At 34.2% G+C, this 23,180-nt stretch overlaps 1 protein-coding gene across 2 annotated transcripts in view; it reads left to right on the forward strand.

Annotated features, from left to right (window-relative positions):
* PsGEF (Protostome-specific GEF) overlaps positions 1-23,180 on the forward strand; it is a 79,040-nt gene that overhangs the window by 9,930 nt on the left and 45,930 nt on the right. Inside the window, exons 2-4 of one of the 2 annotated variants that reach the window (XM_073079194.1) lie at positions 12,713-15,154; positions 15,243-15,307; positions 16,358-16,545. In XM_073079194.1, coding sequence (XP_072935295.1) covers positions 12,721-15,154; positions 15,243-15,307; positions 16,358-16,545 — 2,687 coding nt within the window. In that variant the 5' untranslated portion in view covers positions 12,713-12,720. Of the gene's footprint in view, positions 1-12,712; positions 15,155-15,242; positions 15,308-16,357; positions 16,546-18,016; positions 18,197-23,180 lie in introns of those variants that run through there. The other variant, XM_073079195.1, reaches the window with a different exon arrangement.

Genomic DNA, 23,180 nt, shown 5'->3' on the forward strand with positions numbered 1-23,180 from the left:
CGAAATTTGTCAATTTTATTTGATTTAATGATCGGCCACTGCAATCCCTGAACATCTACGTATCCAACTTTATATAAAACAGGATAGCGAGAAGTCGATTCCAGATTTGTTGCTACTCCTGAACAGTACATAGATGGAAAAAAGAATAAGATAACAAATAAAACAAATTTAATATCAATTAAAATTTATTTACCAAACTCGCCTACGCCTATGACACCGCTGTATCCTATCACCATACGAGTCCCCGGCCATATGGTAGGATCATAGATTGATACGCAGATAACCTGAACATATTGTTATGACGTTAGCAAGGTGGCGCCAAGGTTTATTGACTTTTGACCAAATGTAGAGCAATATGTACTGACTTTATGAATTTTGAAGGGGTTATTGTAAAATGTTAATTGGGGTATCGTATTCCATTCTGTACTTTATTTGCGATAATAAGTGGGATGTCATTTCGTTAATTATGAATTCACATTATGTGGATATAAATATATTTCTCACTTTCTTAGTTGATAATAATATATGTGTATCGTAGGTGCTTTTAACGACGAAATCAAAAGGATTCATAAAAAAATATTACAACTAAAAGTGAATATTTACAGAAATTAACTATTAATGGCTGTAAAAAAAACATCTTAAACAAGCTATTGCTTTATATGTTCTTCGTCAAACTACGACGAATATTGTGTTTACACATCGATCGAGTACGGACGCGTAGGTAATCTAAAATCTGCAACTCGCGGAGAAAGGACGTGGTGAGTATCGCATACGCCCAAATAGTATTTACGAGTACATATTAATGATCGCGTCTATTCGTTTGTACTCAGCGAGTATCTAACCAACATTGTTTAAAATCGATAGTGAAATTATTGGCCAATATGAATCCAATAATCCATAATCAATATATTATTCACAGAAATCCCACGCCTCATACTGGGACAGTAATATATCCATCTAGACTTCATGACACCTGATATTTGAATTAATAATAAAATCACCAAAGAGTGCCCCAAATACGATTATGTATGGTACATAATTGCTAGTATTCATACTGTCATTGATATCATATACCTATGATGTATGCTTTACATCATTCATGTCTAGACACGATCTTAAGTCATCAGTCATATCACCCATATGTAATACGAAAATGTTACTCATCCATATGTTGTTTATGATGTAATATGAACATAATAAACAAGTATATTTACAAATACTTATTATGTATTCACAGTAAATTCTTCATCAATTCATAAAATGGAGTTACGTATAAGGGTTTTTTTTTAATTGATTCCATATCCATATTGGTCTTATTAGTTAAATGTAAAGATTATGGTAGCTAAATAACACAATCAGATATACCCGTAAACTGCTACAAATATAATACCTGTTGAACTTTTGAGTTTGAACTTGAAATGTTCCTTGTGACCCTACTCCAGAGGCACCGCCACATATATTACTGCCCTATATCAACGCAGCATTCTGTGTTCTGCTTTGCACCTTACCTATTGTAAGGAAGACTGAAACTAAATCCGACCTTAGGTAAAAGTTCCATCCTATTTAGAGTTACGTATTACTCTATAATACTGACTACATACCATCAAGTAGACTCCATACGTAGCTATCTTAAATTTCACAGAACATACTAATTATAATAGGAACGCTGTAATTGCCGTTTGACTTTGACGTTCCAATAAAACAAAGAGTGGTTGAAACTGCATTTGTGCTGCAATTAGCGTCACTTACCGAGGCGCCGGCGTTTAGTGGGGTACGCAGCTGCGTAGGCGTACGCGGACAATATACGCTTTGTGTGGGAGGAGTAATGAAATACGTAGAGATGTCGCTGCTGTAGGGACGATAGGAAAATCGGATTTAAGAGTCTACCGCTATCTATTTTAAACAGAAAGAGGTTTATAGGTGTGTCGCTGATCCTGACCACAGGCCGACCGACCACGGGCTACTATTGTACAAGCAACTGGTAGCTTCAACGTTTGTTGCGGTTAACGCGACTATCAAAACTGTTGTAAAATTACTCGGCAACTATTTAGTGGCATTTCTGACGTTTTATGATGTAGAAGACTGAAGTCTAATTTATTTTTTTAAACGAGGACTGATATCTGAAACTTATCTTTTTTTATTTTTTGAAGTCAGAATAAATATAATAGCAGACGTAGCAACCAGCAATCTCTAGTTTTTATAAACGTCCTCTGATCTGCATAAGCTGTTACTTAACTTTTTACAAGCTCAGCACCACACTATTCAGAAGTATTACTAGTATGTGCGAATTACAGTCATTAAAATTGCACACAGGTGCACCTGCATGTATTGGCACGTGCGTGCAACAGATGCAATGACGCACTAGACTAGCTTGCACTGCGGCGATCCATGCGCATTAAACTATTTTGTCAGTTTGGGATCATAATCTATATTATGTTTAAATTTTCTCATAAGGAAAGTATATTTTCATGACTTATCTTTGAGATTTGTCTTGAATTTCAAGACTACGTTATAGCATCAGGATATGTTTGCTTCAATTTTACATATAATATTTATTTCCGTTTGTAAATTTAAAATGATTAATTTATTCATATCTTGAATATGAATACAATAAGTATATTTGATATGTAAGATTTAATAATTTACTTAAAATACTATTTCTACTTAAATTATAATCTTTAAACATTATGAATATTCACACAGTGCCACCGTTATTGTAAACTCAAATAACTACAATATCAAATAAGATCGGGCAAGCGCAAACTCTAATAACTGCAGTATCATAAAAGCTCGAGCAAGCGTAAATTTGCCAAAAGCTACAAAAGGCTTCCTCAAACATTCCCATCAATCCACTTACTTCGCGTCCAGTTGTACTACTGCCTTTTGAAATTGCTTAAGGTCTCGGCAAACAGATAGCGGATTTCGAAGTGCGATCACAAATAATGCAACACGAGTGGTCGAGGTAACGTAATTTAAATTATACCCGTATTAAATAACTTTGTCGTGTTATTTTTATTATTAAAAGTAGTAGAACGATTGCTTTCTATATACTGAGAAATACAATATCCCGATAAAATTATGTAAAATTATATTTATGGTATTTTAATTTTAATAATGTAAAGATATATGTTCAAGAATTCAAGAATTTTAAATACGTGACTTATTAATTTAACTTATTTAATTGTCCAAAATATTTTGAAACAAATATTTTACACTGCGTATATTAACTATACGCACCCGTTAACATATTTTATTATCAAACATGTGTACACAAAATATAATAAAAAAGAATACTTTTTTTTTTATTTATTTATTTGGGAAACAAACAATTCATGCTATATAACATAGTTAAATGGTTCAGAGACACAAACAGAAGAATAAACAGTTTCCACTATTAAAGTTCACAATAAGTTAAAAAGCAAAATGAACATGAAGTACCACAATGAAGAGGGAGAGAAACACATACATTAAAAAAATTATAAAATAAAAAAATTTATAATTTTAACTAAACTTAAACTTTAAACTTTACTTTAAATATAGTGGAAATTAAGGTAAAGTCACCTATTTCCGCGGTATTTTCACCAAAACTAGAAAGAGCGTCAGATATTAAGCATTTGCTACGGCTTAATAAGGACTTAAATAATTTTATCAGAAGCTTTATTATCTGTACTCGTGAAATAGACTCGACATTTTACGATTAAATATTGATTTAAATGTGTATTTTAAATAAATATGAACTAAGTCAGAAAACCCTAATTCCGATGTAAAAATCCTTATTCCGATGTATTTGGTTCCTAATTCCGAGTATACAAAATAAGGGAGTGAAAGAGATAGAACGACTGCTACATGGTGTATAAAAATAAATGTTATTTATTGAATTTAGTTTCAATTTCGATTAAATTTTTTTTTATTAGTTAAAGAGTAGCTTTATCAAAAGTGTTCTTAGCTATGATTAAAGGGAAGCTGCCGAAATAAAACTTTTTATAGTATAGTTTCTTGATTGGTTAATTTTACTAATGTATTTCATGTATTTTTTTTTTTTAACTGCAGTCAATTCATGTATCTGCAATACAATTTTGGACATTCTTCTTCGTGTACTTTACTAAGGTTTATTATCGTACATCATAAATAATAATAATATGGAATACCGTCATGAGGTTTATAGAATTGTTTCATTTTGAATAATCTCATCAAATGAAAACGTCGTAAAATCTTCTAGTTCTTATTTAAATATCCATTAAAATCGTATAACAATGTTAATTCTTCATTAATTAGGATTAAGCGAATTACTGATACAAGCAATAGAAATGTTCTTAAAAACCGATGAAAACTTTAAACACCCTGTATAGTATTTTGCGGTTATGCCGCGGATTAATGTGCCCATATAACCTAATTCCGACTTATATACATCGGAATAGGCTTTCATAACTAAAAATCACGTTTCCAAATTCCGATTATTAAATAATAAAAGACTTTTACACAATTTAGAGGCAGAAAGATGCTTTATTAAAATATGTACATAATAATATACAATACTTGTTCAAAATTACATCCATATCTGGATAAACTTCATTTTCTCTCCTTAGTTGTCCCATAGAAGAAATTAGGAAAGTACATAGATAAGTCATCTTCGATATTATATAATTAGGTAATGCAGTACAATGCAGTACCACGGAAAATGATTTCGATATTAATTAAGTATTAAATTTGTCAAATTCGAAGCAAGACGCGTTTATTCATAAAAACAACTATAAAAATTTAAATTAAAAACAAGTCTATGAAATTGCTATTCCGTGGTATACCTCGGTTTAAGGGACAGCCCAAAATATTTGGCACCTAATGCCGCTGTATTTTTAAACTTATTTTTACTCTTATCTGTTAAGAATTAAGCACAATATTTAAATGTTATCGATTCCATATATAATCAATATAATGTTTTCATCGAAACACTATCACACACATGCAAATTTATTGAAAAAATCACTATTTGAGAAATCGTGACATTCACGTGCAAAAGGCCCAAAATGTATGAAGCATACGTTTGATGGAGGCACTAATGCAAACCTTTGCGATTATTTAAAAAAACATACACATAATACTATTACGATAGCCATATGATAATAGAGTGATAAATTATCTATTAAATAACATACCTTTTATTAAAAATGAGTTGGTAAATAGTTTATAAAAGCCGTTTTTGTAAATACCACGGAATATGGTGCCAATTTCAGAACCCCTCGGTATTAGGTGACTTTACCTTACGTATTTTTCGTATATTTTGCACCATTAACAATTCCACTATTTGCCAGTGTTGCCAGGACTACCGCGTACCCACAGCACGCGCATACAAATACTAAAATATGATCCCCAAACTGTAGCCCGTAGAACGCAAACACGGACAGACGAACTGAATTATTCATGACCACCTGCCCCCAACCGACATTTGTTAGGAAACCAATAAATATTTGAAGTGTTGTCATTAACTTATGGTCCTAGACAAATTGTCGTCCGGAAATAGAAGGTGAACAAACTGAACTATCTGTTACTTATCTGTGGTTGTAGAAAAAATAAATGTGTTTGAAATTAGAACGCTTTGCGTGACACTGACGGCGACACGGTTGTTTTAGTTACAATATATTTATTTAATTAAATTTAAGTGGCCATTGTTGTTAATTGGCGTCGGTAATCAACCTAAAAGTGAATAGGTGTGCAACTTGAGATTGCCTGCCGATGGTTTGCTATTCCTGTAGACTATATTGGAATGATGAGCCAATGTACCTCCCTCACATACTACACCCTTCAAACTAGAGCATAGTAGCGCTTGACACTACTGATATGTGGTAGTAGTTCCCGAGACGAATTTTGCGAATTAACCACAATTCCAATACATATAAGTACCAATAAATACAGGCAAAAATGCAATCAAACGTATATAACTCTACAAATATATATACTAGGCGGAAAGTTTATTGTAGAATATCCTTTCATACCCATAAATTGTCATTAACGACATTAAAATAGAAAGTAACGTATTGGAGTCTGCGTCGTTAAGGGCTCCACGAGATCGTCTTCAAAGATACGTTTCATGCATATCTATAAGAAAATGCAGAATCAAGATCCTTTGCAATAATGTATCCGCTTCGGCACAAGCCGGTTGTACATCACTTGACAAACTTTTGTTTTGCCCATCACTATTCTTATCCCGAACGCTATTAAGTTCAAATTACCTATTTAATCTGTACATCCAATGTTGCAATAGCTCTTAATGCTCGGACGTTCCAAAATTGAAATCCGCTAAAACGTGTTCCATTCCATTCAGACCGACGTCGTTGAAACGCAATAAACATTCCAAATTCAACTTCCGAATCTATACCTTATTCCGTTATGCGTTCGGAAATTCGATATAATCCAACTGCAAAGTAACTTATGTCGTTCAATAAGAAACTTTTGTTCCCGACCCCAAGTTTCGCGAGTCGAGACGTGAATTTGATATTAAAAAATGCTCCGAGATAAATCTTAAATTCAATAGTAATTTGAAAAGCAAGGGAGAGGATAATGGAGCGAGTCGTACGCCCTGTTTTTGCGGTGTTGTATTTAGTTCGCGAATTCTTCAGGGTCGTTTTGTGTACACACTGGTTTCTGAACGCAGCATGTGTCAGTCAGACTATGGCGGGTACAAAAGCGCGCCAAGATTCTAATTACACAGTCAATTTGGTACAGCGGGAAATATGAGTTATTGCCTGAGCGTAACGGAGATGAAATCGGCCAGTTTTAAACTCCAACAAAGGTTCATATTTATGAAAGAATTTAGGAGCAATTTAGCATCAGAATGCGTTTAAGTATTGGTGAGTAATTAGTACTGTGATTTTCATATAATTGCTTTCGAAGGGGTTCTTAAATTATTTCTAACGATGGTTCAAATTCGTAATAAGTTTATGAAGACATAATGGGGTGTTATTTGAACAAATTGCGCTATGCAATGATCGATGCTGATTGCAATGATTGTACGTATTTTAATCTAATAGCATTTTATGAATTAGATGCGGTTTATATCGATGTGATTACGTTATTTATTAAAGAATAACTAGGTCAATGTAAATATAACATCGATATCGACTTTAAGTCGGTCCCATTGTTGGACAAGAGGAGTCTTTCCTCTCAGGATGATAAGAGATTAGGCTACAGCCTATGTGACCATGTGTAGATTTACAGACTTCATTCACATATAAGAACCGTTTTCATACAATTTTCGTTTAGAGTTCAGTAAGAGACATACTTATCCGAAGCGTTCCAACTTTGTCCTCAGGGTAAACAAGTAGCAACTCATTATGTAGTCGACCTCAGGAAATATATTTATTTCATCTACGGTTGACAGATATACATAGGCAGGCAGTGACGATTTACCATCAAGTAGACAGCATGCTATTGCTCATTTACCACTTCCTATTGCTATTGCTGTTATTTAAAGAAAATCATAACCAACAGTTACAATCGTAAGTATCATTAGTTTTACTATTGTAACAATAAAGTTAGAGATATTAAGCTCGACCGTTAACGCCCGTCGCAGTGTGAAAATCCGTTCACATGTTACGGTTAACCGCGTTCTAATTTTTCGCACTACTTTTTACTTTTATCTTTTATTCGATCTTACTTTAGAAGTTAGCTGTGTAATCTAATTATTTAAAATAATGTTTCTTAACAATCTTTTATTGTTAATTTGTTTCGTATATATTAGGATCATATGGCAGCCTCTCCATCAGAGGTGCGTGAGGTAACTAAGCTATGAATGTGTGTGAAAATTATGCAATCCTGTTAGTAGTAGTTAGTTAGTAGTAGTAGTAGTAGATTTGACACGTAAATATCTATAGCTAGCCCATCTCTTTAGGAAAGGCATCCAATAGAATCATGTTATCGATTGGTGCTAACTCGAGTAGCACTATACCAAACGTCGTTTTTGTAGAAAACAACTAAGTGATTGGAATATATATGTAGTCCACCATACTGGACCATGTGTCTGAGACATTTACACAAGAAGTTCCAAAAAGTTGCAAGAGCTATAAGCAAAAAAATGCTATAAGTAACTTTTGAGGCGGACGCACAATACCCCAAATAGTCCACACCCATAGCACCAAAAACGCAATGGCGATATACTCAGTGTTAAAAACGTCAGTAATGCTCATAATAATAAAACGAAGTGTATCATAAATAGTGTATAACGAACCCAGTACCCCAGATTCTCGATTTCAATGGCTTTACTTCACTTGAACCGCAGTTAGTAACGGTTAAGAGAGACGAATTATGAATAAAAGTGAAATTAAGATCAACGCTCAATACGACTTTTCTAAGAGCATTCGCATGAGGTGAAATCGATCAGATATTTATGTAATTGCAGCAATGAACGTGAAGTTCACCTGATAGGCGGATGCGTTGATACCCGTAAGAATGAAGGTAAAACGCCTCGCAAAAGTCTCTCTCACTACTCCCTTTAATCTAAAACACATCAGCGCCATCAGCACTTAACACTGTTGTTATAAGGCGTGTGACGATGGTACTATATAATTATAATTAATATTCCGCGAATCTATATTCAGCAAACGCGAATCGGACATTTCACACGTAAGGCAAACACCGAGTGTCTGAAAGAAAACCTGTGATCAGGCGTATACATAGATACTATATAATTCTAAACATCTCTCATTACCATCCCACTTCTGTAATAAAACCTTAAAAACACATCTCAAGGTCGATTACAACACGAATAAGCCATCAATCACAAAGACGTAACGGTCGACTATAAAAAGGGGATGCTTATACCATCATCGCGTATTGGCTATCGTTATGCCACGCCATGCATGCATGCTTGCATATTGGTAACGGTTAACAATACTTACATGCATTCTACACCAGCCATCAAACATTTCTATTGTGACAATCTGTGTGTAGTGGTTAAAATAGCGAACTGATACATATGGGATTCGATCCAAAAAATTAGAATAAATTAGTAATCTAGGTTTCTATTGAGGGTCTAGACTTTTGTGTGATAGTTTCGTGTCATTTTCATAAAAAAAAATTGTTACCGAAAATATAAAAAAGCTACTAATTTAAAATAAATTTATTTCCCAAACGAATAATTAAGTTCATTTATATCAAAAATGTTAGAATATTAATCTATCTCTATACGCAAATTAATCTGGTGAAATGAAAAAACGTTAACTCTGAAGTGACGCTCAGGGTTAACGCTTAGTTATTCTATGAGACCAATACGAATACGAGTACAAGCCAAAGTACCTAATTCCTACTAGATATATAGGTATATAACTTAAAAATATAAAATCGGAAAGCTCTACATAAAATATTATATAAAAATAAGAATTTGAAGGCGGTAGAAGTCTAGGGGTGTGCGAATAATTCGAACTTACGAATTATTCGTTCCGAATCGAATATTAATATTCGATTCGAAACTCGAATCGAATAATTCGAAAATTCGAATTATTCGAAAGTTCCCGAATAATTCGAAAAATTTCGAATAATTCGAAAATTTTCGAATAATTCGAAAATTTTCGAATAATCCGAAAATTTTTGAATAATTCGAATTTTTTCAGGGTTTCTTATTTTCAATTTTCGAATAAAAATTTAACAATCAATATACATTTTATTTAAACCATATAGTTACACAAATAGAACAATTAATATAGATTTTTTTTTTAAATAATGAAATAATAAAAATTGAAATTTGGGGATGATCCTATTCTTGTAATGTTAATAAATAACTTATAAAAAAATTGATGGTAAAAATATTGATTGCCTTTTTTTACGGCACTTCAAAAAATTACCTGAAATTCATGCTTCTAGACTAGAATACCCCCTTAATTCGCGAATTATTCGAAAACTTTCGAATCATTCGAAATTTTTACGAATTATTCGAAATTTTTCGAATTATTCGAAATTTTTCGAATTATTCGAAGAATTTCGAATAATTCGAAAATTCGAATTATTCGATTCGAATTTCGAATCGAATATTGATATTCGATTCGATTCGATTCGAACGATATTCGCACACCCCTAGGTAGAACCCTTTGTGGTTCGACTTCGGCGGTACCACCGCCACACCTATTTCTACCTAATAACAGCAGTGTTAGGCGCTGCTGTGTTCCATTTTGAAGGGTGTGGTAAGGGAGGCCGACTTTTCCGAGGCGTTCCAGCTTAGTCCTCAGGGGTAGCGGCGCATCTGTGGCCGACCTCAGGTGGGAATACCTAATCCTATCTGAGGTTTATTACAGATGTCCATGGGCGGCGGTAGCCATTTACCATTAGGTGGACTGCACGCTCGTCTGCTACTCCTATATTATAAAAAAAAATGTCATAAAAATAACTTCAATGGGAGCGCATACAATTTCACAAAACAAACAACTATAAACACTAAGTAGGTGGCCTTTCTTAAACCAGTACACGTATTAGACACCAATATGGTATTGAAAAGTGATGAAAAATAGCGATAAGGCGTGAAATTGTTCTACTGGCATTCCATCTATATAACGGGTCCGTAATGTCTGTACGTGACAAATCGGGGTGCTGTCATGGCGTCGATGACAAATGATAATGGCGGCTGTAATTGTAGGAATTCCTATACGGGAAGCATCATAATCTATTGAGACAACGGCGTGTGGGAACACCGTTTTTGTGGAGCGAATTTTTCTTGTGTGTGGATGGTGAAATCCGAAACTAAGGATTAACTTTCGCTTTCTAGCTTCAGTATGTCCATGCTGAAGAGTTACGATTTCGGTTTTAAAGTCAATCTACATCTGAAACATTAGATATAAATACAGCCCTATGACAGAAAGACAGCGGAGGCTTAATAATCATCATCATCAATCCATTATTGTCCCAGTGCTGGGCACGGGTCTCCTCTCAGATTGAGAAGGATTAGGCCATAGTCCACCGCGCTGGCCAAGTGCGTATTGGTAGACTTCACATATCTTTGAGATATTTTTTTTATAAATCTCTCAGATATTCAGTTTTCCACGATGTTCTCCTTCACCGTTTTAGCAAGTGATAATTAATTTATAATACGCACATAATTTGTTAATTTTAACAAAAGAAACACTATAGACGCTTAAAAATCAAATATACTACCAATATTGTATAGTATTTGTATAGCAAACAGGCGGAACACGCAAATAATACATATTTTTATTATTAGACAAGTTTATTATAGACGGAATTCGAAGTTTCGAGCATTTCCTACTCCAAAACTTATGCACGTCTGTTGCGGACTTTCCGATGAATTAACGATTTAAGTTATTTGACAGACAAACTCTACTATGTACCTATGCTTTAAAATACCATCGAATATTGAATATCGAATATCGAATATTGTATGACAGTTATTCGAATGGGTAGCTGCAGAACGTTATGGTGGATCTGAAAATTCATTGTAGTTTAAAAGTACACAATAAATTGGTTTTAAGGGTGTGGTACGGACAATATTATATTTAATGTTGATGAAGTGAAAAACTTTTTACAATTTAATTGCGAACGTTGTTTAATTAATTATTAAAAGGGGAATACATTTAAGTAATACAAGTAAGGATAATTTTTAATAATTAATTTTATTAATCTTTTCATTTTCATTATCTTATCGTATATGCCGTAGTTAAACTTCACAGCTACGTCAATTTTATCCCGAAAAATATTTAGAATTTATGCACCACTGAAACTCCATGCACACCGATCCATTAATACATTTTTACTGCGTTTCAATCATAAATATAGTTGTGAAAATACCGTTCGTAATATTTTATAAGCTTTCAGAGTACTGCCGTTTAATGAAAACATTATGAACGCCCCACTTTCAATTTTAAATGAATGTTTTGGTAAATATTCTGAGTCTCCGTGAAATTAAATTTTGTTTCAATAGCATCCATTTAATACAGTTTACATTATTAACTTGACCTACTCCGCTCAGTCTAGAATGAGGCACCTAAATGTATTTAAAATGCGTCGTAATTAATAATTAATTACTAATTTGAGTTACAAAATTTGTCATTTGGAAATTATGGAACGGAGTGAACTAAAACTCATTTAATTGAATAATCGTATTTAATTATATGAAAAGTATTTAAGGTTTAGAACATACATTCACAAATATGTAAATTTTCGTTTTCGACACATAAAATTTGTTTTGAAAAAGTTGTGTGTGCTTTAATACGAGACCTTTGTAGGAGTAAAACATGTTACTCTGGTAAGAAAAACCTTATTTTCGATTTCGAAAATAAAGTTTACTGACGAGGAGAGATGCAGGCAAAAGCATATAGTTTCCTACTGAAAAACATAAAAAATGTGTTGCAATAAAGCTTTAAGAGATTGTAAAAATGTTACGCTTTAAGTATAATAAACATCGCGTGCGACGATGCCAATGTCAAGTTGAAAAGTGCTAGAACTTCATTTTAAGACGCTTTGCCTCGACGGCTAGTAATAGTTTTAAAAGGAAATCGTAAAGTGATGATAGAATTTCATTTTAAACGAAATACGCCTCCATTTTTATCAAAATACTTGTTATATCTCTTTAGATATAAATTAATAATTAAATATTTAGTTTTGTCAGACCAGTCTTTACTGGTCTGACAAAACTAAATATTTAATTTTTCAAGTTTCTTTTATTCATTTTAGTATTCTGTATAAGTACATTTTAAAATTCCCTTTTTTGTTTCAGATTTCAAAATGCTTAAATGGGCAGTATACGGTAAAAAGAACCAAGATGTAAATGTTGGTAGTATAATAGATAATGACAATAGAGAAATATATGCGAACACAAACTACAATCCAAGAAGATCTTTAGACGCGCAAACTGTAAAGAAAAGTAAAAAACCAAGTAGATACCAAAGAAGATCGTTAGGTGCTACAGCACGAAAGAATAGTGTAAAGAATGTAGACAAAGAGAATATTAATTACATAGGAAATACACCAAATTACTTCAAAGAGGGTTTCGTCAAAAAATCTGAATTAGTAGCACTGAAGGACGTCAGTAATATCACCCCAACTTCGGGCACACCTAATTTTGAGAGACGAAAATTCTACCGTCAAGAAACCAAAGATGAAATTCCTCCAGATTTACCTCCAACACCACCAACATATAGTAGAAGAGTCAGAGAAGCGAAAAAACGAAAACTTGAAATGTCTAGTGTCAACAACAATGAAATCTTTTCAAGAAACAGCTGTGCTTATAAGTCCGAAAGGCGAATTAAGAATGTCGATCGAAGTAATTTAAGCTCACCAAAGTTAAGTCACAGCGTATCAGAACCATCTCTAAATGATCTTTCTGATAGACTAAGCATGTCAACCAACAGTAGCAGGGATTCGTTAGTCAAAGCAATAAATGTCAATAGTAAAAACCCAATAAGTACAACAAAAACAGGTAACGAAGGTTTAGTTGAAATAGAATATGACGAGAATTTAGTAATTAACTGTGTAGAAAAACCATTAGTCATAAATAAGAAACGATTAGAAAAATCAACTCTACCAATATTCGGACATCACATATTTACTGATAATCCTTTATATTTCAATAAAAATGAAAACGGGATTAGTAATATTCGGCCACTAAAACGAACTAGGAAGAAATCAAATGACTTTGAAAGTTCTTTCAAATCACCATCCATGGATAAGAAAGATGCACACACTTTGCTGAGAGATGGCTGCTCACCAGTATCGATGACACCATTATCAGTAAAATTAGCAGCTCTAAGATTTAGTACCATGAGCACACATAGTAAATCCCAAAGAGCTGCTTATAAAACTGATGTAAATAATGTTACAGAATATTTTCCTAAGATCGATAATCCATTTTCCATAGCGATCAAAGATGAAGAAAGTTCAACTGAGATGGAAAATAAATTTATTCTATGCAGAAATTCAATAACAAACTCGTCAGAGTCTACGGTATCTACTACTCAAATGGGTGATGTCACACTTGAAAGAATGATAGAAGATATTATAAAAAGCACTAAGATAGTGAAATCTAAAAGACGGATTATGAAAAAAGACTTTGAAACAAAACCTTTAGATGATGAAGAAGCTATGCCATCAATTGATTCTGTCAAAGATCTGTTTGTTAACCCCCAAGCTGAAAATAAAACTAATCTAATAAAAGAGGCTAGATACGTTAATCTATCAAGAGAAAATTCAGTATCACCAAGAATATCCCCAAAATCAACACCGACTAAGAAAATATTACCAATACGTAAAGCTAATGATAAATTATTAAAGAATGTGCCTATCGGAGGTTTCATATTCGATGACGAGGATGGTTACAACGAAAGAGAAGTTAGAACACCAGATAATTATATTGCCAAATCTGAAACCATTTCAGACGAAAGAACAAACAAATCGTTAAGCAGATCACATTCCATGAATTCTTCGCAGACTACAAGAGGAAACTTGGAATATATGTCTTCAGAATCTACACCTGATCTGTATTCTGCATCAAAGGAATGGGGCAATAATAGATTAAAAAGACAGCGGTGTATCCGTAGAAAGAAATCAACTGTAAGCAATGAAAGCAATTGGAAACAAAGTCAGATGGAATCAAAGTCTTCGTTGTTGCGTACTTTACAGATGGGAATCCCGAGTCCAGCATTGGATTTACAAAACGCATCACTGTGTGAACCTCTGAGCTCTCCATACAATTGCATTAATGGTCTACCTGAAGCAGATTACGAACATTTCTCTAACCCCAACACATCAGTTAGGTCCAACATGTCACATAGCAGCTTAATGCCTTACGATGTTCCAGCACAAAACAAAAAATCAAGAGAACTGTTCGGATTAACATTGGAAAATGGTATTCCGAGTCCAATTACACCTGTACCTAACCTGAAAAGATCGAGCAATGTTCTAAGTGAAGAAAGAGCACATAAGACCAGTAAATTAGATGAGGACTTGATTCCAAATGATGGTATGACTCCAGTAATTGAACATAGATCCTCGAGGCGATGTTTGACGTATTCCCCAGAAGAATGTAGTATCAACAGTAGCGAAGAGAAGAGAGGAAGTGTCGCTAGCAGTCGCTTCGAGCGTAGCAGCGATAGATTTCAATCCCTAAAGGGAACGATTGATCTTGAAATTATAACGAGTAATGACGTAATTGACGTACACGGTGAGTGGTGACTATCGAACTCCTTCATTTACTTACGTGTAATCAAAGAGTAGTTGACTTTATACTAATGATATGCTATTATTTCTAGTTATACGCTGCAAGGATTTGCAACGGTCTACCGGAAAGACGGAGGACATCAATGCATATGCGAAGGTAACTTTATTTCATAGAATTTGATTATTTCTCTAATCGCCGAGAATCGTTTAGTAATTACAGTTTTGATTGCCCCGCTCTAAATTTTAATCGATTTGAACAAATTCTGTTATTTATCCCGCGGCATCGCTTAAGTGAGCGTGAAGCCATTTAAAATCTGTTGTGAGCTCGTAATGAAATCCGTTGATGAAAGACGTTACTAGAATAATCTAATCAATTAACGAATTTGGCACGTGTCAATTGCTTTTACTTAAAATTGATGAATATTTCAATGGTATTTTAATTGACTATTTTCCAGTTTGCTATTACTAGTTGTAGGAACTTTGTGAATATATTTAGTTATCCGCAGTCGGTGTCCGCGAGGGAAATCCGTCAATGTCACTAGCGGTCACATTGTTTATTTTACTCTCACCAAATTTAATTTGTAAAGTAAACCGGCGTACCCCCATAGACTACTTAATCGTAGCAACATACTCGTAAATACACTTACTTAAAGTAATAATGGAAATATGTTCACGTTTGAATAATTACCGCGATTATGATTACTCGCACAATAATAAAGTTGTTATCGATAGTACGACTCACACAACTATCTAGTTGCCAAGTTTGATGACTAATACGTTTTAAAAAATAATAGTAGTAGAAATAATATAAACCTACATACTACAATTTAGCTGTTTGGAGGTGACCTCCAATAACTCCTCTCTCTTTCAATGAAAATTATAGAATGAGATTGAAGGATTATCATAACACAGTCGTCATAGAAAATTTCTGCGAACATTATTTTAGCTTCCCCGAATAGTTTTATTTAAATCTATGGTTAAATTCAAAAACATGAAGACAGATGGTTTTACTAGCTTCTCGTAGTATACAAATAATATGGGGAGTAAGCGCAATACACTTGCAGAGGAAATGAATGGATAGATAAAATCCAATTTATGTAAAAGGACGCTACGAAGAGACATATACGTCATTTCTTCTACGTACTGTGAACTTCTTTTTTGCAGGCATTACTTGTAAAAAATTTTGCTCAAAGTCATATTTTTCTAGGTCGTAATCAGTGGTGTCACAGAGAACCAGGCCCTTCCATCGCAGAGGTCTATATTCCAGAGGACTTCCGTGCTCTATGGGAAGAGGGAGCCGGAGTTCCAGAGGCATCTTAAGCTGCCTCTGCCCACCGCGATCTATGATCATCAGATGCTGCACATCTCTGTATGGCATAGAGATAAGAAATACAGGTAAGTTTGTTAAATGAAGTCATTATTTTTAATATGTTTCCGTTTTGATTTTGCTAAATATTACACTTCTACATTTGGTTATTAGTGCCCAGCAACAGGACAGTCATAAGTCATAAGTAAAACTTTTCTTTTTCAATGTTTAGGTATCTACGGAATTCAATTGTTTTCATTTTAAAAACTTTAAGCTGTTCTACATTTTATTTTAAAATCAGCATGTAGCTTAGCGTACTCCAAATGAAAGGAAATAATTTCACGAGACGTCTACAGCTAGGGAACTGTGTACAGTACACGTTTGATCAGAGCGAGCAAACATTCCGCGCGGATGCTCGGACAAAGCAAATTGTAGCCTGCTTTGAATTTTACATCCAGTACAGTTCAATCTCCCTTTTAAATTTTAAGAACACGTACCATTACTACGAATTGACTTGAAATTTTAAAATAAACGAGTTCAAAGAACGAAAGAGCTCAGTATAATATTTTACAATATTTTGCTGTCCTATATTTTTTCTAGTAATTTCTTAAGAAATTGTCTTGCAACTATATCTTTAATCTCTTGTTAGAAACAAGACTAAAACACTGATGATTTTCTTCGAACTATATGTACATTTATGAGCAAAAAGTTAACAATTTCAATGGAGGTCTGTACTTTGTACGTAAACAGCCTGTATAAAAACAGCAAATAAACCCACTCGTTAAATTCTAAGCGACGACATAATTTCGCTCAACGGATTCAGGGAGGTAAACATAAAATTCACTTCGAAAGCAGCTATTCTAGATCCCAAAGGATTTATAATATTTCAGCTGGTAATGAGGAAACTTGTTAAACTTTGAAGTCTTCTAGAGGTTAAACTAATCAAAACTCAGCGAAGTCGGTAACGAGCACAAAGAAGTGCATCTCACGCTTTACCTAACGCTGCACTGTATAAATCAAAATTAATTTAAGTCACTTTCCTTAAGTGACTTAAATTAATTGGGTCGGCTTATTGATATATAGAGGTAATCAGTAACGATCCTATCTGGGTCTCTTCGGAGGCGATCTCCTTCCTCGTAGCATAAATACGTAGATCGAATTTCTATCTAAGTTCTGCATAAACTAATTATGAGTGTAGCTTTTCCAATCGAAAATGGCCCGTCTTTAATGTCTATCTGCTACTGCATCTGAAAAACCTAGGTAATACAAGGAAAAATATTTTAAGCCCTTCAAAACCTTCCTACTTATAAATATTTTTGTATTGCGAGAGCGTTCGCCCACGCCCATGTAGGCCCTAATGGGGCTACTGTCCGATCGATGTCCACCGACGCGGAAGGAGATTACTTACAATTTTTAAATCGGCTTACCACCTCGGTGGTCACATCTAAGCGTGGCTGCCGTAAAATTTTTCACTTTCCTGGCATATTCCGCTCTCATACATAAGATATTGGGGGTGGAATGACGCGGGGCGCGAAGGAATATGCGCACAACGATCGATTGCGGCGCAGCCCGGCCAGTCTCGTCCCGCACTCGTCGCCAGCGCGCCCACGTCTCTCGTGTCCTTACAAAAATTACGCATTGAAAATCACCATCACCGACAAGTGTTGTGCCCATGTTGTGTTTGTGAACTGTGTGTGCCAACCGATCAGCCAGGACCCTCGAGTGTAGTGGAGCGAAACGGTAAGCGTTAGTCTGAATGGGACCTTTTGTCACTTTCAATTGGTAGTGACTTAAAATTTTCACTTACACACTTTTCGTTTTGTAGCATTCACTCTGTCTCGAGCACCTTTCTGTTGATTATTAACTTAGTTCTATAATAATTATGTACTAATTCTATAACTCACTAATCAAACAAAGCCAGGATTAAGTGGTTTACTTATGTGTTCCAAACTGCTCGTATGGGCTTCATCGGAACATTAAGCTGCCTTATATAATAAATCCCATGTTGTATACATTATGTTAAAGTATGCACATAAATATAGTTAACGTATTAAACCGAGGCCTCCTTTACGTCGTCTTGTCAATTTAAGAACTACCTTTAAGGACTGAATTACTTATAGACATACTAAACTTACAACAGTTTATGTTCCCCTTAAAATTTATGTTAATGATCACATTTATTCGCACGAGATAATGGAACGGGTATTTGTAATTCTAAATTTAATTAAATGAAGCATCGAAGCCATGGAGTTTAATATATAAGACCTTAAAAGCTTAAAGTTAACATTAAGTATGGCTAGGGTATAATAATTATGATAGTTATATGCCGAAACCCCAATTAGTGTCACCGCGGTAACAAGCCAAGAAAGCCTCGTTAGATGTCTAGGTTATTACCTAAATTAGGCCTTAAGCTGAACCTGACCCTGAAACCTCGTGAAGAATCTGCGTCTTGGAACCTAAATTATGCCAATTACTACGAATTAACTTTTGGATCATCAGCTATCCCGATTTTATTATAGGCTCAAGATAGCCTGATATCATGTTCTCCTAATCCACTTATTCAACTCAACAAATTGGAGCTATTGCATTAATTCGACTTAGTTATTGAATTAGATTACCTATGTAAATAAATAAACATAACGTACTAATTTCCGGTAAGTAAATGTATTATTAAATTTAATTAGCTACAGGACTCAATGTTTGTCTTCGCAATAATTATTACAGTATTGATAATCTATTGTATGATCAACTAAACAAAACAGGTATTTTATATATCAAGTAATCTTATCATTTAGATTTAGAATACATACAATACATCAACTACAAATAAATGAACCGAGTTGCGTAACTATAAACAAAATGCAAATAATTTCTCCATTACATCATAATATTAATAGAAAGCAGATAGACATTATGAAAATAATTTCAACGTAGCCAATTGATTATAAAGGGCCCTCAGAGCGTATTCACATTATCATTACAATCAGCACACAATAAGTCTATTGTTCATCAATAAAACATTTTTTCCGACGAATACCTTCGAGTGATCCACTGCAACCAAGGAGTGGAGCATCATTACCGGCAACTGGCATGCGTCCAAGATATCGAAGCTCCGTCGATTCTCTATAGAATGACTCGCCTCTCGAGTACCTATCGTCATGAATTATTTCATTCGTACGACTAAAGATATGTGGGTCACGTTTGGAAACACATTTATGAGGTAAACTCGATATTTTTCTGTAAGTTCACGTTGTCCCTGAGCAATAAATCTTGGTCTCCGTTGGCCTTCTTTGTTTTCTTTTGCGAGATAGACGTTGTTACCCAAAGGCGTTCTAACATTTCTCTTGTTTATCAGAAAGTTAAAGGGACGTGTTACATTGTTGTTTTTCTGAGGATTCCTATTTTTTAGAAGATATCCAAGTTTTTCTTTAACACCAAAATATATTGCAACAATTTATTCTTCTCATTTTTTTTATTTTGAAGCTGTTTATCGTTGAAGATAAAGTTGTACATAGATATCATTACATAACTGTTGTTTTGTTTGGCAAGTATGGATTTCAGGCGATGTTTATCCTCCTTAGCTGAATTGCTCTTTAGGATGAAGAGGCTTTGCTGGCTTGTTCTCAGGGCCGAGATTTAAGCGGGATAATTGAGAAAAACGAAAAAAATTGTTCTTGGAACTGATTTATTTTTTTGTAGATGGATTTAGTTACTAAGTAAATCTAGTGTAATAAAATTAATCGTGTTGTTTTCACTTTTGCAAACATTCAAAAATGAAAAGACTGTGATGATAGTAATATCTCCAGTAAAGAAATATCGATTGCTTTTACAATCGAAATACGAACAAAACGATACATGGTTATTTCCTGACACTTCTGGTGGCGCTGGAGTTAATTATTCATCATGACCTTTTATCATATTATTCACTGAATATGCAATATTTAAACCGAATCAAATGTCTTATTAAGTAATTTAATTGTCACCCACAAAGCATTTATCAGTCCCGGTCTAATTTTAGCTTAATAGCTATTATGGAGTTAAGAAACGAATAATTTCAAATAAAATTATTCGCGATTACGTAGCCATAATAAATCAATGAGAGTTATGGAAAATGAAGGATGGCAGATAATAAATGGTATTTATGTCTGTAATGATTAATTTTACGAGATCCTTGGACTCTTGATCCTATGAAAAACTTACTTCTTCTATTTTTATAAACTATTTGCAGCAGATTATTCATATCTCACTTTCATTTTACTCATTAGTACGTTAGAGAAAATTTAAAGTAATTAATTTTACTGTTGCTTCAAGTCCACTTTAGTCTAGTTTAGTCCAGTTAGTTAGCTCTGATGAAGTCTAAGTATTAATAGGAACCTAATTTCATATGCCCCATATTATTTAAGTCATATTAAGGTCATCTTCTAATTTGTTGAACAAAATACCTATCCAACCAATCCACAACGATACGTTATCGATTATGGATGCCCGCTTGACCCTTACCCGGTTAATATTTTACATTGTCGTACTGTTCATGAAATTGTGTAACCCTTGGCAACACCGACAACTTCGTTACATACCGTTTTGTTTCTAGAGTTACGTTACAAACACGAAATCCTTATTTTGTCCTTTATATCTGTCTTAGTATTTTAATTTGGTAACTTGTTCAACTGTAACGAAATACGCTTAACGTTTTGTCATCAACCCATTACTGTCCTACTGCTGGGCAAGGGACTTTCGAGTTCGAGTGGCTTAAACCATAGTCCGTCGTGCTGGCCAAGTGCGAATTGGTAACATTTTCATCGTCTAAAGTCTATTTTTAACTTGGTGATACTGATATTCAAGGTAAAATTCTAGATATCTAGAAAATTGTGCAACTGTTTCTCTAGAGTTACAGTTGCACATTCTCTAATTCTAAAATCTATCTAACCGTCAAATTGGCGATGTTTTAGTTCTGATCAAAAATTTTAGGTTATAGCAAAATACTTACACTGTAATTCAGTGCAGAACCCAAGACAGTCCGACACACGCTTCGCCGGTTTTTTCCTATTGGTTTCCGCCTTGCCCTGAGGCCGATACATTATTAATTTCCATTTCAGTTGCTTCCATTGTACTGTCAACTTGGCTGCTTCTTTATTCAAGATTCATTGTAACTGCCCCAATTATTTTTACTTGTGTATTTTTATTTTCATTTCTAACACATTTTAATATTGTAACAGCACTGATAGTATGTGAATTTATGACTAATAAAATAATAAAAGTAATGTGTAATGTTTTTCAAACAATTTTCGTGGAAAATCTTTTAATACTTTTTACATAATCTGCACGAAATTACATTTCGCCATCATGGTGGACCTTAACTAACCAAACTACCTAACCCGAATAACTTTTCTCATTCAGAGAGGATCTATTTCTAGTAGTGGGACAATAATAGTTTTACAATAAATACATGTTTAGACATTTATTTGTACGTTACCCATTTTAATTGCTTCTAACACTTTATGCGTCTATCTACATTGCGTCCTTTTAGGTTTTTCAACTATTTCCAAAAGGTTTCTCTATTGAATCGTTAACAATAAAGGCAGAATAGCTTTGCACTTTTCATGTACTTCAACTTAACTCTAGGAGTGGTCTGCACCGCTACTAGGAATTGAATGAGCCTAGCATTGCTGCATTTCGTCCATTACCGTAATGAATTTGGTTTTGTTTGTAGTTTTAGCGAGTTATGTTACACCTTTATACACCAGTTCTGTATTTGATAAGGTTTATGTGTTAACATTATGGTATGTTTCATGACACAAATATTTATCACTCTGACATAGTAATGGGAAACAGAATAATCTGTTTCGTGTATTTCCGTCTGCTTTGGATCTAGTTACTGCTTATATTTCTTATTGTAAAAAGACCTTTAATAACAATACTGTAGTGAGATACGACATTTAGTTATGGACATCTGAAACCAAGATAAAGAAGTTGTAATTTCCGAAGCCTACGATTGGTTCATCGACAAACAAGTCCAAGTTAAAACCCATATATAAGTCCAGAAGCACCCTCAAGTACGCTGTGAAAGAAATCAGTATTTCTTAAATTAGTATTTTGAAGAAGCATATAATATTCCAATACAGCTGAAATTTAACACAAAATCACTTACAAAAATCTTGTAAACCAAACTGTCATAAACAGCAAACTAACAGCCAATAACTCACCATTTAGCTGCAAAAGTTTAGTACTTAGTAACATCTTCGTCCTTGTCAGTAAACCAAACATCCAGATAATATTTGCACAGTGGAATCGAATGTTATTTCGCGGCGTAACGAGCCTTGTGCAAACTTTTTGCGTTTGCACACGTGGTATTGACCCAGTGGGCTGGTTAATGGCTGCACTGTTGATCTAACAACTGAATTACGGTTTTAGTTACTCAGCTTCGTGTAACTTTGTCTGGAATAGCACCTGCCTATTCTGTGGATGTTGTTGGGATTAAAGGTTTTTTTTTTTATAATATAGGAGTAGCACGCGAGCATGCAGTCCACCTGATGGTAAGTAGCTACTGCCGCCCATGGACATCTGTAATCAACCCCAGATAGGATTAGATATTCCAACCTGAGGTCGGCCATAGATGCGCCGCTACCCCTGAGGACTAAGCTAGAACGCCTCGAAAAGTGTGTCTCCCTTACCACACCCTTCAAACCGAACACAGCAGTGCCTAACACTGCTGTTATTGGGTAGA

Source organism: Epargyreus clarus, unplaced genomic scaffold (assembly GCF_041222505.1).
Source record: "Epargyreus clarus isolate Ecla_fem2 unplaced genomic scaffold, WU_Ecla_fem_2.2 ptg000014l, whole genome shotgun sequence".
Taxonomy (NCBI): domain Eukaryota; kingdom Metazoa; phylum Arthropoda; class Insecta; order Lepidoptera; family Hesperiidae; genus Epargyreus; species Epargyreus clarus.